The 17,943-nt window shown below is 34.5% G+C and overlaps 1 protein-coding gene across 1 annotated transcript; it reads left to right on the top strand.

The window, feature by feature from the left end:
* Positions 1–15,254: 15,254 nt before the first annotated feature.
* On the top strand, positions 15,255–17,738 carry LOC107946607 (transcription factor bHLH137). Its single transcript, XM_016881004.2, has 7 exons — positions 15,255–15,764; positions 15,887–16,036; positions 16,281–16,346; positions 16,456–16,524; positions 16,637–16,723; positions 16,860–17,039; positions 17,234–17,738. The coding sequence occupies exons 1-7, from the start codon at positions 15,270–15,272 to the stop codon at positions 17,324–17,326; spliced, it is 1,140 nt and encodes a 379-aa protein (XP_016736493.1). The 5' UTR covers positions 15,255–15,269; the 3' UTR covers positions 17,327–17,738.
* The last annotated feature ends 205 nt before the right edge of the window (positions 17,739–17,943 follow it).

Below are 17,943 nucleotides of genomic sequence, written 5' to 3'. Positions count from 1 at the left end.
TTGCTCTGGCTCGTGTTCGCAGTCGCTACCCTCACAGACCAATCTTCATTCTGATCAGACTTGGTATTCGGATTTGGGTGCAACGAATCATGTTACACCTGATAGGTTGACTATTATGACTACCTCTCCTTACACAGGTACTGGTCGAGTTCTTATGGGAAATGGTAAGTCTGTCTCCATTGCTAGTGTAGGATCATCTAATGTCTTAGTTGGCTCTAGGCTTCTGCATCTTCAGAATGTGTTGCATGTACCCACAGTTTGTAAGAACTTGATGTCTGTGGGTCAATTTGTAAAAGACAATGGTGTTTATTTTGAGTTTCACCCTTTTTCTGTGTTTTGTGAAGGACATTCAGACAGGGATGATTCTCCTCGAGGACCACATGCATACGGGTCTATACCGATTTCAGTTCTCAAAGTCTACTTCCAATCCTCACTATTCTCTCTCGAAGTCTAACTCGTACTTGGTCAACAGTATTCAACTCTCGTCTGCTGTTTTATGGCATAATAGGCTTGGACATCCCTGTTCAAACACATTAGCTCATGTACTAAAGTTATGTAACGTTCATTTTGATCAGAATAGCTTGCCTAGTCTATGTATTGCTTGTCAACTAGGCAAAGCTCACAAACTTCCTTTTTCCACTTCCAAAATGGTGTACTCATTTCCTTTTGAATTAGTGGTATCGGATGTATGAGGACCAGCTTGTGTAGCTTCAAATGGTTTTTGTTATTACGTGTCTTTTGTTGATATGTACAGCATCTATGCTTGGGTTTACTTTCTAAAGAAAAAATCTGAGGTGGTTCAATGTTTTCTCAACTTTCATCAGATGGTTAAGGTGCAGTTTGGTTGTTCTGTGAAAATGCTACAAACTAACTGGGGAGGAGAGTATCGTGTGTTGTCAAAGGAACTCTCTTGCTTGGGTGTACAACATAGGGTCACCTGTCCATACTCTTCAGAGCAAAATGGAGTTACTGAAAAGAAGCATCGATAGCTTGTAGACATGGGGTTGTCACTTCTAGCTCAATCTGGTATTCCTTTGAAGTTCTGGTACTATGCTTTTGCACATGCTGTCTATTTGATAAACAGACTGCCTACTCTAGTGCTTCATAATGTAAGTCCTTATGAAACACTTTACAAACACAAACCGAGTTATGATCTGCTTCGTGTGTTTGACTGTGCTTTCTTCCCTGATTTGAGGTTTTTCAACCAGCACAAGTTACAGTTTAGGTCCCAACTGTGTGTGTTTTTTGGCAGTGCTTCCAATACAAAGGGATATAGATGTTTAGCTGCTGATGGTCGGGTTTATCTCTCTCGCTATGTTCAGTTTAGTGAGACATGCTTTCCTTTTCAAAATGGTTTTTGCTCTCGGTCTCTAGTGAATTCTACAAGAGACTCGCATCGCCAGACCATACTTCCTATAGTCATGGAAAATATTTTTCCTGCAGACTCCTATGTTCAACCTCACACAGGTTCTGACAGGATGTCTCCTATGGTGTCTTCCCCAGTTAATTCTCCTCGCACATCTCCTGCTAATTTCCTACCAACGACTGAAATGTCTCCCTCGTGTGATCAGCCTGAGAGTAGTGCAATGGTTCATCAAAATGCAAATTTCCATCCCATGCAAACTCGTGCCAAAAGTGGGATTTTTAAGCCGAGAGTTTTTGCTTCAGCTTTGGATGAGAATGAGCCTTTGACCATAACTGAAGCTTTTCAAAGTCATGATTGGACAACAGCTACTCAAGATGAGTATCGTGCATTACTGGCAAATCATACTTGGGACCTCATGCCCTTACCTGCTGGTCGAAGGGCGGTTGGATATAAATGGATTTTCAAGCTTAAAAGACATGCTGATGGGTCTGTTACAAGGTACAAAGGTCGACTTGTGGTTAAGGGGTACTTGCAGGAAGCTAGGGTTGATTTTCAAGAGACATTCAGCCCTGTGGTTAAGCCCACTACAATAAGAGTGGTTCTTGCATTGGCAGTCTCTTTCAACTGGTCACTTCGACAGGTTGAAATCAATAATGCGTTCTTGAATGGAGAATTAAGTGAAGAAATTTACATGTTGCAACCTCCAGGGTTTGAGCAGCAAGGCTCTAATGGCCAACAGCTAGTGTGTCGACTTCGAAAGGCCCTGTATGGTCTCAAACAGGCACTAAGGGCTTGGTTTCACAAGTTGCGCAAATTCTTGGTCACCATGCAATTTAAAGTATCCAAAGAAGATAGTTCCTTGTTTATTCTTCAGTACGATTCTCAGTTGGTGTACGTATTGGTCTATGTTGATGATATTATCATCACAGGTAATGATGCTAAGTTCATAGATGAGTTTGTCACTCAGCTCAATGCAAATTTTTCACTAAAATACCTAGGAAAGTTGCATTATTTCTTAGGCATAGTGATACGAGATCAAAGGCCCGACAAATGCGTTCCAAACTAAATGGGACCATCCAGGAGTTTGTCAGTAAGGCCTTAGATGCGTACACAAAAGAAAGGGAAAATCAAGATTTCAAATATTGGGAATCTTGGTCCAAGACACCAAATCTTGCAGCCAAAGCGCATTGGATCTCCATTACGAGCATCAACGATTCAATTTCGGTAGGAGATGGATCACAAGCCCAAATTCTTGAGGGCAAGGCCCAATAAGAAGATTCCAAGCCCAATCAAGAAATCCACCCATACTTAGTTGAAAATCAGGCCAAATTGTCAAAGTGGCCCAAGTTGTAAAGTTTTATTTTTATTTATTTATTTATTTATTTTACTTAGTTTAAATGTTTATCCAAGAGTCCCAAATAAAAGACCCTTGGCCGAATTTCCATATTAAAATAATTAGGAGTTTTTTTTAGTTGTAGTTTTAGTGTTCTAATTAAATTAGGAAAACATTTGAAAGGCCTATTTATATGGCTTGGCCAGCCACCCTACATTACATTACAATTACATTGAAAATTTCAGATTTGATTTGAGTGAAAATTCTCTTTGAGTTCTTCAAGGATTTTCTCTTGAGTTTTCTTTAGAAGTTGTTTTAACAATCTTTTTGATTGTGGGAGCCATCTTCAACCTTCTTCTTGCCATTGATATTCTTTGGAGGGGAGATTAGAGCCGTTTGAAGGGAGTTGTGAGATCTTTCGAGATTTCAAGGCTTCTTAGGACTTATCTTTTAATTTCTTACTGTCAATTCTTTCTTTATTTCTACTTGTGCTGAATCATTATCTAATCTATTTTCTGTTCTTATTGTGTTTTCAGCCTTTTTCTATCTTAAGGAATCAGCCCAAAAATCCCCAATTTCTAGGGTTTTTTCATACTCTTTTTGGGTGAAATTAGATCGTCGAAATTTGGGGAAAACTATCTTGGTGTTCAATTGGGCAGAATCACAATCTCCTTGAGGGTTTCAAGAACCCTAACACTTATTTCTATTCTCAATTTGATTCTTTGCTGATTTGGGGATTTTATTTCAGATCTGAAAATTCAAAAATCTAATCTTTTAATTTTCTGTTTCGTTTCAGATCTAATTGTTTAGGGTTTTCGTAGGAGTTTCTCGTGACTTGGCAACTCGATCTTGGTCCGCGCGCAACCCCGTATCATTTGGTATCAGATTTTGGGCGTTTTGGGTGTTCTTGGTTGATTTCTAAACTGATCTCTATTTTTTTTAAAGCATAAACAGCAGTTTTACCCAGAAAAATTGTTCAAAAAAAAATCATTTGAGTGGGTAAACGTTGTCCGATTGATCTGAAATTTTACATACATGTTTTTGGCACTGTGATTGAATATAAAAAAATTATTCCCGCAAAAAAATCAGTCAAAAAAGTCAAAAAAATCAAAAAAGACGAAATTCAATAAAAATTTAAAAAAAAGATTCAGCGGGTTGAATTTGGTGCCCAAAATTTCCAGATCAAAAATTCAATATATAAGGACACTCCAGATTTAATTTCTTGATTTTTGGAGATCGGGAACACCTCGAACGAAGTTGTCAAGTTACTCCGCAGTTTTTCGGGTTTTCTGTTTTCAGCAATTTTTATTGATTCTTAGCTGTAGGTTTTCATTTGTTTACCTTTATTCTTCCTTTACGTTATCTAACACCTTCTTGTTTCTTGTGTTAGTAGGATTTAAACGTGTGCACAACTTCTTCCTCGGTGCAACACGAATCAATTGGTGTCTCGTCAGTTTTTGGCATCCTAGTGCAAATTAGGATTCTTTGGTAGTTTGGTTCACACTCTCTAATTGGTTGATATAAACTCTGATAAAGAACTCACAAGATTGAATTCGACCTCATTGAGAATTTGAATTTTCTTTTTGAGTGATTAATGGTGAGGTTTGCTAACTTTTATTTTTGAGTGTTGAGTGTTTATTTTTTACAGGTTTTGAAGATGTCTAAAGGTGATAATAATGATACACTTATGGAAGTCCAACAACAGTTAGAAGGACACACTGTTGCAATCACACAAATAAATGCTACCCTTCAAGCATTGAATACTACTTTGAATGAGGTACGAATGAATCAAGCACTTCAATATCAAGATCCAATCAGGGAAGATAGGAATAACCAGCCCCATAGGCGCGGCCCTCGACGTGTCCCTAGAATGGATGACGATTCTCATGATCGTGGACAACCTTCTTTGGCAAAACCGAAATTCACAATTCCCCAATTTCGTGGTAAGAATGATCCTGACGCTTATTGTGAATGGGAATCTAAGATTGAACTCATGTTTCGGTATTATAAATGTCCGGATGATGAAAAGGTAGCATTAGCAACATTGGAATTTTCTGATTATGCATTAAGTTGGTGGACTCAACTTGGGGTAAACCGCCATCGGAATTATGAAGGTGAGATTTCGACATGGGATGAGTTGAAACAGATTATGCGTAAAAGGTTTATTCCACCTCACTACTATAGAGAAATTAAAACAAAGTTGAGAAGACTTATCCAAGGTAGTAGGACGGTGGATGAATATTTTAAAGAGATGGAGATGCTCATTCAGAGAGCTAATGTGGAGGAAGATGAAGAAACAACTATGGTTCGATTCATTGATGGTTTGAACAGGCCGATAGCTAATACATTGAGGCTACAAACTTACATTGATTTGGAAGAAGCAGTTCACAAAGCCATTGAGATCGAGCAACAATTAAAGGAACAAAGGTTTGGGTCCTTCTCTACTTCACAATATTATCGAGGTAACAATTCCAATTCTGATTTTAAGAGTTCAAAACCACCTTTTGTTACTAACAAGTCTTCTTTGAGTAATGGAAGTAAACAATCAGATTGGAAAAAAGGGGCTCCTGCTAAAACGCAAACACCTTCTAAGCAACCCAATTTAGGTGATTCGAGTGCGAAGAGGACTCGTGAGATTGAATGCTTTAAGTGCAAAGGGCGTGGTCATTATAGTAGAGAATGCCCTAACACGAGATTACTTCTTCTAAAAGATAACGGTGAGTACACTTCCGACTCTGATAATACAGATCCAGATATGCCAGACCTTGTGGATGACAGTGTTAATGGCGACGAGTTGGTCGAACCACCAAAGGAAGGGGACTTTGCTAATTTTCAATGCCTTGTAGTTCGTCGAACCCTTAACATTCAGATGAAAGATGATGATAGCCAAAGGGCCAATATTTTCCATTCTCGGTGTTTTATTAAAGGTAACTTATGTTCACTCATTATTGATAGTGGTAGTTGCTCGAATGTAGTGAGTAGTTATTTGGTGGATTCTTTAAAGTTGCCTTGTACCAAACACCCTAAGCCATATCACCTTCAGTGGCTTAATGAATGTTCCGGAGTTAAAGTTACGAAACAGTCCTTGGTCACTTTTAAACTCGGCAATTATGAGGATGACGTATGGTGTGATGTAGTCCCCATGCATGCGGCACACTTGCTCCTTGGACGACCTTGGCAATTTGATCACGATGTTACACACCAAGGTAAACTTAATCGATACTCCCTTGTATTTAAAGGCAAGAAATTCACTTTTGCTCCTTTAAATCCTACTGATGTATATAAAGATCAATTGAGGATGATAAAATTTTGTGAGGGGGTAAGGGAGAAAGAGCAAGTACAAAAGACAGAGAGAAAAGAGGCTAATAGTAGTGGAAAAAGTCAAAATTTAAAAAGCCCAAAGGTGAGTGAATCCTCTAGTGGTAAAATGAGCGGAAAAAATCTTTTGGCAACAAAAAAAGATGTGAAGAGAGCCCTACTTAATAAACAGCCTTGTATCCTTGTGAGGTTTAGGCAAAATTATTTATCTTTATCTAACATTAACGAAAATTTGCCTAGTGTGTTTCAATCTCTTTTGCAGGATTATGAGGATGTTTTTAGTGAGGCCCCTAAAGGTTTACCACCTTTACGAGGGATGGAACATCAAATTGACTTAGTACCCGGAGCTTCAATCCCAAATCGACCAGCCTATAGATGCAATCCCGAGGAGACAAAGGAATTGCAAAGGCAAGTGGAGGAATTACTAGACAAAGGGTACATTCGTGAGAGCCTAAGTCCTTGTGCTGTTCCTGTCTTATTGGTGCCAAAGAAAGATGGTACGTTTCGTATGTGTGTTGATTGTCGCCCAATCAACAAGATAACGGTAAAGTATCGACACCCAATTCCTAGACTTGATGATATGCTTGATGAATTACATGGTTCAATAATATTTACAAAAATTGATTTAAAAAGTGGTTATCATCAAATTCGAATGAGGGAAGGGGATGAATGGAAAACAGCCTTTAAAACAAAATTTGGATTGTATGAATGGTTAGTTATGCCTTTCGGCCTTACTAATGCACCTAGTACATTTATGAGATTAATGAATCATGTTTTGAGGCTACATTTGGGTAAATTTGTAGTAGTTTACTTTGATGATATTTTAATTTACTCAAAGTCATTAGATGATCATGTTTTCCATGTTCGAACCGTTTTGGATATTCTACGAACTGAAAGATTATTTGCCAACCTTGATAAATGCACATTCTGTTGTGATAAACTAATATTCTTAGGTTTCATAGTTAGTGCTCAAGGTATTCATGTCGACGAGGACAAAGTTAAGGCAATTAAGGAGTGGCCGACTCCTAAATCGGTAACTGAGGTGAGATCTTTCCATGGTTTAGCCAGTTTTTATAGACGATTTGTGAAAGATTTCTCTACTATTGCTACCCCATTGACTGAAGTTATAAAGAAATCAGTGGGTTTCAAATGGGGTGAAACCCAAGAAAAAGCTTTTCAAACTCTAAAAGCTAAGTTATGTTCTGCTCCTTTGCTTAAATTACCTGATTTTGCTAAAACTTTTGAACTTGAGTGTGATGCTTCAGGAATTGGAATCGGCGCCGTTTTAATGCAAGATAAGCAACCTATTACTTATTTTAGTGAGAAATTGAACGGTGCACAGTTAAATTACTCGACTTATGACAAAGAACTATTGGCATTAGTTCGTGCACTTCAAGTATGGCAACATTATTTGCTGCCTAATGAGTTTGTCATACATACAGATCATGAGTCTCTTAAATGGTTAAAGGGACAAGGTAAGTTGAGTAAAAGACATGCCCGATGGGTAGAATTCATTGAAACATTCCCTTATGTGATTCAATATAAAACAGGTAAAGATAATGTAGTCGCAGATGCTTTGTCTAGACGATATACTTTAATAACTACATTGAATGCTAAAGTTTTAGGGTTTGAACATATTAAAGAGTTATATGATGATGATACTGATTTCAGCCATATCTATAAGAATTGTGGACATACTGCTTTTGAAAAATTTTATCTTGTAGATGACTTTCTTTTTCGTTTAAACAGGTTATGCATACCAAAGTGTTCCATGAGAGAATTGTTGATTCATGAAGCCCATAGTGGGGGATTAATGGGACATTTTGGAGTGGCCAAAACACTAGACATATTGCAAGAACACTTCCATTGGCCACATATGAAGAAGGATGTGGAAAAGGTATGTTCCAAGTGCATTACATGCAAACAAGCAAAATCTAAGGTAATGCCTCATGGCCTTTACACTCCTTTACCGATTCCTACTTCACCTTGGGTAGATTTATCCATGGACTTTATTCTAGGTTTGCCTCGAAATAAGAAAGAAAGAGATAGTATATTTGTTGTTGTTGACAGGTTCTCAAAGATGGCACATTTTATTTCTTGTCACAAAACAGATGATGCTACACATATAGCAGACTTATTCTTTAAAGAGGTGGTAAGACTTCATGGCATCCCTAAAACAATTGTTTCTGACAGAGATGTCAAATTTCTTAGCCACTTTTGGAAAGTATTGTGGGGTAAGCTTGGTACTAAATTACTTTATTCCACTACATGTCACCCCCAAACTGATGGCCAAACCGAAGTAGTTAATCGGATCTTAGGGACTTTATTACGATCTGTTGTGGGAAAGAACATTAGAAATTGGGAAGAATGCCTACCGTTTGTTGAATTTGCATATAATAGATCTATTCATTCTACAACTGGTTATTCTCCATTTGAACTTGTTTATGGTTTTAACCCACTAACAGTACTTGATCTTGCGCCATTACCACTTGAACACATTGTTAATTTAGATGGTGAACAGAAAGCTGAGTTGGTGAAATCCTTACATGAGCAGGCTAGGCAACGAATAGCCAAAACATATGATGCCAACACCAACAAAGCAAACAAGGGGCGCAAACGGGTTGTCCTAGAACCCGGAGATTGGGTTTGGGTCCATATGAGGAAAGAACGATTTCCTGCAAGAAGAAAGACCAAGTTGGACCCAAGGGGCGATGGGCCTTTCCAAGTACTCGAGAGGATCAACGATAATGCCTATAAAATTGATCTACCTGGTGAGTACAATGTAAGTTCTACTTTTAATGTGGCTGACTTGTCCCCATTTGATTTTTCAGATTCGAGGTCGAATCTTTTTGAGGAAGGGGGAATGATACGAGATCAAAGGCCCGACAAATGCGTTCCAAACTAAATGGGACCATCCAGGAGTTTGTCAGTAAGGCCTTAGATGCGTACACAAAAGAAAGGGAAAATCAAGATTTCAAATATTGGGAATCTTGGTCCAAGACACCAAATCTTGCAGCCAAAGCGCATTGGATCTCCATTACGAGCATCAACGATTCAATTTCGGTAGGAGATGGATCACAAGCCCAAATTCTTGAGGGCAAGGCCCAATAAGAAGATTCCAAGCCCAATCAAGAAATCCACCCATACTTAGTTGAAAATCAGGCCAAATTGTCAAAGTGGCCCAAGTTGTAAAGTTTTATTTTTATTTATTTATTTATTTATTTTACTTAGTTTAAATGTTTATCCAAGAGTCCCAAATAAAAGACCCTTGGCCGAATTTCCATATTAAAATAATTAGGAGTTTTTTTTAGTTGTAGTTTTAGTGTTCTAATTAAATTAGGAAAACATTTGAAAGGCCTATTTATATGGCTTGGCCAGCCACCCTACATTACATTACAATTACATTGAAAATTTCAGATTTGATTTGAGTGAAAATTCTCTTTGAGTTCTTCAAGGATTTTCTCTTGAGTTTTCTTTAGAAGTTGTTTTAACAATCTTTTTGATTGTGGGAGCCATCTTCAACCTTCTTCTTGCCATTGATATTCTTTGGAGGGGAGATTAGAGCCGTTTGAAGGGAGTTGTGAGATCTTTCGAGATTTCAAGGCTTCTTAGGACTTATCTTTTAATTTCTTACTGTCAATTCTTTCTTTATTTCTACTTGTGCTGAATCATTATCTAATCTATTTTCTGTTCTTATTGTGTTTTCAGCCTTTTTCTATCTTAAGGAATCAGCCCAAAAATCCCCAATTTCTAGGGTTTTTTCATACTCTTTTTGGGTGAAATTAGATCGTCGAAATTTGGGGAAAACTATCTTGGTGTTCAATTGGGCAGAATCACAATCTCCTTGAGGGTTTCAAGAACCCTAACACTTATTTCTATTCTCAATTTGATTCTTTGCTGATTTGGGGATTTTATTTCAGATCTGAAAATTCAAAAATCTAATCTTTTAATTTTCTGTTTCGTTTCAGATCTAATTGTTTAGGGTTTTCGTAGGAGTTTCTCGTGACTTGGCAACTCGATCTTGGTCCGCGCGCAACCCCGTATCACATAGAGGTGAGTTATACTGCACAAGGAGTATTTCTTACACAAAAGAAGTACATTGCTGACCTTCTTCACAGAGCTTCTATGGATAGGTCAAATAGTTTACCAACACCTATGGTTACCTCGAGCCGATTATCAGCCAATGAAGGGAATCCTGTTGAGGATGAGCATCATTATAGGAGTATTGTTTGTGCCCTACAGTACATTGTCATCACTAGACCAGACATAGCGTATTCAGTAAACAAAGTTTGCCAGTTTATGCACAAGCCTTTGGACCTACATTTCAAGGCTGTGAAGAGAATTCTAAGGTATTTACAAGGGACACTGGATTATGGTTTGAAGTTCACCAGAACGTCGAGATTTTCACTTGAAGGATATTCGGATGCAAGCTGGGGGTCAGATGCGGATGATCGAAGGTCAACTTCAGGCTTCTGTGTATTTCTTGGAGGAAATCTAATCTCCTGGAGTTCAAAGAAGCAACAAGTCATCTCCAGGTCTACAGCAGAAGCAGAATACAGGAGTGTGGCTCTTGTAACTATAGAAGTAGTATGGATTCAGGCATTACTGACTGAGTTAGGCATTTTAGTTCCAAAGAAGTCCTTGATATGGTGTGATAGTTCAGCAGCTGTTGCAGTTGTGGGGAATCCGGTCATGCACTCAAAGTTTAAACATGTTGGAATGGATCTGTTCTTTGCCAGAGAGAAGGTTGCAGATGGGGTACTTCATGTAGGGCATATATCTGGGTCAGATCAAACTGCAGACATACTAACAAAACCTCTGTCGATAGGAGCCTTCAATAAGTTTCGAGATCGGCTTTGTGTTGTTGACATAAACAGGAAATAGTTTGATGGAAAGAGAAGTTGATAAGTACGGGGCATGTTAGGAATGATAGCAGTTATCAGTTAGTGGTAGTTGACGGTTAGGGTTAGTAGTATTTTCAGTTACAGTAGGTTAGTTGAAGTTGGTTAGGTTCAGTTGCAAGTATTAAATACGTGTAATTGTATTTCTCAGAATATGATAAAATTGCTTTCTTTGAATGAGAGGGAATCTTAACACCTAGCACCTTAGCTCTAGCTCTCTGTCTATTACACCTTCTTCTCCGTAATTACTTGAATAAACAAAACTCTTATCTTTTTATTCACTTATATTAAAATCAACAAATTATTTAGAATCTTTGTCATGTGATTAATAGTTTTGGCTATTCTTTTCCCCAGTTGTTATTAGTTCCGGAAATTATTATATGCATCAACTTATTTGAATTTTTTATTCATTGTTATCATCACAACTACTAACTTATATGAATGAAGATTCTAAATTTTTTTAATGGAAATTACGAGTTTTTCTCGATATATGAACTTACAATTGATCAAATACAATACATTAATTCACTAATAACAAAATTCATAAATGAGATTAAAAATTATAACATAATTTCTTTTCTTTTTTTTTTTGGTAAAAACATAAATTCTTTTTTTAATTTCAGAATCTACTTATTATTTTATTAATCTCACTTGTAAAAGTCAAAATTTCGTATATATAAAAAATACAATAAACAATACATTTATTTTTTTTAAAAGGATAAATTTCATAGCTATACATGAAATTTGATTTTATATAATTTTACACATGATATTTTGAATTAATTCAATTACCATAAATTATTAACACAATTATTGATATAACATCATTTTATGTTTATATAATCATACATGAATAAATTATATTTATGCAATATAAAAATAAATGGATGAATTTATTTATTTAAATGTGTATGATTAAATCAAAATTAAAGCTTCATATATGCATTCGAATCGCAATTAAAGCATCATGTGCATAATTACACAAAATAAAAGTTGATGTATAATTTTAAGATTTATCCTTTTTAAAAATGGGTTGAAGATTAATTCTTCCTAATCAAGAATTGATTGATTTTTGGGCTTACTTTATAATTCTAATACAGATATGGGTCGGCCCTCAGGGTTTTGGCCAGGGTGTTCATGGGTGTACATTAAATATTTATGCTCATGGTTTATTTGAATTCAACTATGTAAAATCTAAATTCAATTTAATTATTTTTTAGTTAATGTAAAATTTAATTTGGATTTTTATTTTTCTTTTGAGTAATCTTAATGCCTCAGTCGATTAGATTGTTAATTTAATTAATTTTTTATATTTATTATTATTTAAAAGTTTAAATAAATTAGTGCCTCTAAATTTACCTCATAATCAAGAAATAAAATCTTAAAATTATATCAATTCTTCAACCACATCTAACAAGTGCAATACCTTCAAATTATCAATACCATGAATAATATCTAAAAGGTACAGAACCTCATGTGATAGTTTGATGGTCAAGAGTGTTCATCGCCCCAAATGTGAGTTGAGTTTAAGTCGCGTTAGTCACGTTAGTTGTTCGGACTTTACAATAGTCCAAATCACTAATTTATCTCAAATTTTATTAAAAATATTCTAATTAAATAAAACCAAATAATTATTTTCTTATCCTAATTTTTTTATCTTAAACAAATCCTGGGATTCGAAATTAAAAATTAGTCAACAAAGCTCAAACATTTAAATTCCAAGTCAAATGGAAGCAATTGATACAAGTTGCGCATGGGATAGCATGTTAAGCTTTGACGGTGGCAACGAGTGTGTGATTTAGATGCTTTACGTTGCTTCAATCCCATCAAATTCTGTTCGTCATTTTCTTTAATCACATTGAAAAGTAAAAAACTTGACAATGTTGATTTCTCAACACACCATGATTTTATTTTATTTCCTCAAAAAATAATATATCGATTAATTAAATTAGTATTATATAAACACTTTATCTCAACAATATCATAATAAATAATTTTATTTCATTTTTTTAACCTAAATATTTTATGTGTTATTATTAATTCATTTCAAATTATACGTCTATCATATGTTATTTTATCTTTTAAATTTGTGATTTTCACACACATATTTTTGTGATAAGATTTTTTATTATTAAATAAACTCGTATTATTTTTATCAGTAAATAATTAAAAAATATTATTTTATAAAAATATTTAAATAAAAAATAAATACTTAGGGATTGACTAATAAAAAATCATCGGTCAATGTATAAATGATTTTTTTATTTATAAATAAAGTTTTAATATTAAAATATTATTTTACTCACTTTATTGTGTAATATTATATAATACACAAACGTGTGCCACAGCCAAACCACAGATTCACAGTGGCTGAATAAAAAAGGTTAGTAGCATAGTATGTCTGACAATTACTGAAATAAATTGCTACTACGTACCAAACAGGAGCAAACGGAACGCGAACATATCACTGGGAAGTGTGCTATGTAGTTTACTGTTTTATCTACGCTACGTTCGATGAAATCAGAAAATCATATATTTTTAATAGTTTATTATTTTATAAATTTTAAAATATTAAATTAAATTTTTATTATTTTAAAAAAAATTAAAATATAACTTTATTATTAACAATTGAAATAAAGTTTTTTTTTATCATTTTAGCGGTTTCGCCATTGATGCCCTCTTTTTATATACAAGAAAAAGAAAAACACTGATGAACGAATTTTTCGATTTGGCTGTAATTATTATGATGGTATAGATGCAATTATGGCATATTATTTTACTCAGGTTCTGTGCATAGAGTTAGGCCATTGACGAGGAAAGAAAAACATTTGATTTTGTTTGGTTTTGATATGATTTCCTTTTTTTTTTCTTTTTAAAAATTTAATTTGAAATCAAATATTAAAATAATAGAATAAGTGTCCCGACCCCCTTCAAATAGAAAATTATATATTTAGGTCTTTTAAAAATTTTAAAATTTTAAATTAATAAAAATAAAATTGTACTTTGATATCTTAAAAATGATAAAAATTTGATTTAATCTTTTAAAATTTATAAATATATAAACTATTAAAATTTAAAATTTAATTTCGATTCCCCTAAAATATTTTTGAATTCGGCCCGAATAGAATCCACATGATCCTAAAACCACTCATTTGGTTTTTATTTGTTTCATATTCTATTATAAAATTGATAATATATGGAATTAAGTTTGCTTTGAATAACTATAATTTATATATAGAAAATAAATTGAATATATTCGCTTATTATTCAAATAAAAATCAAATCCAGCATCATAATTAAAAATTGGTGTATAACACATCCATGTGTGGGGGTGAAACTTTTTTATAAAAAACATAAAGTTACCATTATTTCTATAAAATAATATATATTATTTCGAGGATAATTTTATCTTTTCATATAAAAATAAAAGGATATATTTACATATAATATCATTTGAATTTAAAATATTATATAATTTTATTATTTTAATTAAAATCATATTTAATTTGTATTAAAATTCTTTAAAAATTTATTAGATATGTTTTCAACTCATATTGTAGACGTGTCATAATCTAATATTAATAAATCATTTATGCTAAAAATTAATGAGAGTTTAGTTTGACTTGAATATCATTTTATTATGTAACATGTAAAAAAAGTAAAATTACTCTTAAAATAAAATTTATTAATTTATAAATCAAAGAGTTTTTAGCCCTTTTTTAATTGAAGTGGTGTTTTCAAAAAATGTTGATGCAATGGTTAAACACTTTACATTCTTAAACAGATAAATCAAATTCAAACCCCGAAAATAATATTATTAGAAACAATAATCACAAAAATTATCTATTAAGTGACGGTGATAAAAGAATTGTATATATTTCCTATTTGTAACTCAATGAACTCGCAGTTTTCTTTAAAAAATGAAAAAGAAATTGTAATTTTTCTTTTTGGCCTTTTTTGGGGTTTAAGCACTTGAGTTAAATCATAGGGGATTCCCTCGATTAGCCTGATAGCTAAGAGCTGTTTAACCATAAAGTTCATCCGGGTTCACGTCTCCAAAAAGTAGTGATAAGCCTTTACTTGGGTCACTCCATTTGCATGTAGCGTATGCATGGGTGATATGGGTCTGATGCTACAGTCGATGCGCAAGCAGTAACGATAAAGGAGAGAGAAGACCGGTCAAATATACAGGGACTTTAATTCTGAAAAAGAAATTGTAAACAAAGGGACTTCTGCATGGGGATGAGTAGTTAAACCAAAGATTTTACTTTCGAAATTTTAACGACCCTGTCTTATTTTGTTTGATTCTCTCTCTCCCCATGTTTATTTATATATATATATATCTTCCTCTATGGCATCTTTGTTTCTCATAGATAGACCCACTGCCCCTTCTTCAACACTTTCGTCTCAGACTCTGCGCCTCTCTCTCTCTCTCATCACTTTCTTCAGAAACTCAAAAAGCTTGCAATTTTCTCTTATGGCAGCCTTTTCATATATTCTTGACCCCAATATTTTCTTGCAAAACATGGCTCCCACCCCCAAAGCTTCTTCCTTTATGATGGATGATGGAAACTTAACCTCTAATTGTTTCTCTCAATATTACTCACCTGAGCTTTTCCACGACTCGCTGTTTGATCCTAACAACCATGAAACTAGCTGTGTTGATCACTGCTCCAAGGTTGTTTCTCAGAGTGATAACGAGCCATCGGTGGGTGAGAAACAGAGCACCGGTGGTGGCGATTCCACTGTGGTAGATAAGCTTGAAAAGGGTGAGCAAGTCACTCAGAATGTGAATCCCAGAAACAGGAAACGGAAGACCAGAAACGGGACAACCTTCAAAACTAAGGTTAAAAAACCGTAAATTGTGTATGCATGGTGGTTGCATGGTAGCTTTAAATTAAAATTCTTCGGATTTTCAGTGATGGGTTTCTAATTTTAATCCTATTTTCATTATTTTATTTCGTTTAGGATGCAAAAGAAGGGAAAGCCAAGGAGAAAAAGAAGTGCAATAATGGCAAGAAAGGTGAAAAGAAATCTCCTGAAGAGCCTCCGTCGGGCTACATTCATGTAAGAGCCAGGAGGGGCCAAGCAACCGACAGTCACAGTCTAGCTGAAAGGGTACTAATACTATAGCTAGTCAATATTTAAGGGTTAAAGCTGGAGATGGGTTCAGACAACCCTGAGCCACTACTTCTTGGTCAAACTCAAAGCCCAAATGGTCTTAAAAGGAGTGGGTGGATGAACCATGGGACCAAAGCCCTTGTGGTTCATCAACAAGCATTACAAGCCCTTAGTTTTACACCCCATAAACTGAGGATCTTGGTATATTTCCTATTGACCAATTCTGCAAACTGGATTGCAGGTAAGAAGAAAGAAGATCAGTGAGAGGATGAAGATATTACAATGTCTGGTTCCAGGGTGTGAAAAGGTATTTAGTTCAGCTCATTTTTTTTTAATCCTAATTGTCTTGCAAACTAATCATAGAGTTATGAAACATTTTCAGACAGCTTTCATGTGTGTGTTTTGCATGAAAATAGGTAACTGGGAAGGCCCTTATGTTGGATGACATTATCAATTATGTTCAGTCCTTACAAAATCAAGTAGAGGTATATGGTTATATACAATTAAAAATAACCACTCTCTGACAGTTAATTCTTTTCCATAATATATAAGTATTTAAATAAACAATGATTTTGTTTGTTTTCTTCTGTATTTTAGTTTCTGTCAATGAAGCTTGCTTCTGTGAGTCCCATGTTCTACGACTTCGGAGTGGACCTGGAAGCCTTAATATTGGTGAAACCAGAGGTAAAAAAAAGGGGGATAAAATGGAAGATAGTTTTAGTTTGTTTATTTATGTTTTAATGTAAAAGCCATTAATTTATTACAAAAGCTAGCTGATGAAAATCTTTGTCTCTGACATAAGTAAATTTTATTTTTTTAGAGAGTGAACAGTGAAGCATCAACAACAACACCAGTACTGCCATGTCTGCAACAATGCAACCCCACTCAAGCTTCAGCTTTTGTTGATTCAACTACCGCCACCTTTGCCCCATCTAATAACTATCCTTTTCTAGGTGCCTCACACCAGGGCCAAACCCCCATTCTCTTCTCTCACCCCCAGGTCAGTCTATAGCATGCATATGTACTTTTTTTTGTATCGATTTTTATGAGATTGTATTCTATACCTGTATATATATATATTAAAAGAGTTCGTTTATATGTATTTGAAAGATTATACTTTTGTATTTTATATAAAAGGAAAATACTATATAAATGCATATGTATTGTGACAAGTAGACAACACATCTTTTTCAGGATAATGGAAGTGTATTGTGGGATGTGGAGGACCAAAGACAAAAATTTCTCAATTCATCTGGCCTCAACGACAACTTGTGTTCTTTCCATTAAATATATAGTCCCGATAGCTGCCCTACAATCATCTTTCCAGCTAAGCTTGCAGAGAGGTAAAACATCAGTTTCAGGTGAAGGAGGTGCTTCGCCATTGCTAAAAACAAAGCTCTGCTCTAGTTTCAAGTTCAAACTGAGTGAATTAAGCAGCATATGATCTGAAAACATAGAATGAATAAAGGGCAGCTACACATCATTGGATAGAAGAACACAAAAGAGATATATATGTATTCCAAAAATAAGACCAGATCTTTTTATTTTATTTTATATATAGATCCTTTGTTGTTGTCCATTTTATGTCTCCCAAGCATAAAGTTACTAAACCCTATATTGTGTAGCTTACAAGAAAAAGTATATCCTTAGTTTTGTATGTTGTACAAATTATTGTGGTATAAAAAATGTTTATTTTTCATATTGTTACAGGTATTCAGTTCTGACAGTTATTTTTACCTGCAAGGAATGGGTTGCAATATTTGAATTAAAACATATTTTTCTCTTTTTTTCTCGGATTTGAAATTTTCAAAATAATGTTTTCATGTAAAATAGGATTTAAATCCCAACTCTGATGCTTCTACTTCTAACATGTTACATTTGTGAGTAAGTAAAGAAAAAATTGT

This window comes from Gossypium hirsutum, chromosome D12 (genome assembly GCF_007990345.1).
Source record: "Gossypium hirsutum isolate 1008001.06 chromosome D12, Gossypium_hirsutum_v2.1, whole genome shotgun sequence".
Taxonomy (NCBI): Eukaryota; Viridiplantae; Streptophyta; class Magnoliopsida; order Malvales; family Malvaceae; genus Gossypium; species Gossypium hirsutum.
Note: the sequence above shows the minus strand (reverse complement) of the source record. Positions and strands in the feature narration are given on the sequence as shown.

Excerpts from the sequence above, each read along its gene's own strand:
- LOC107946607 (XM_016881004.2), top strand. The coding sequence starts at position 15,270 with ATGGCATCTTTGTTTCTCATAGATAGACCCACTGCCCCTTCTTCAACA. Across the intron at positions 16,525-16,636 it reads CCTTACAAAATCAAGTAGAG|TTTCTGTCAATGAAGCTTGC; the intron begins GTATATGGTTAT and ends TCTGTATTTTAG. Across the intron at positions 17,040-17,233 it reads TTCTCTTCTCTCACCCCCAG|GATAATGGAAGTGTATTGTG; the intron begins GTCAGTCTATAG and ends CATCTTTTTCAG.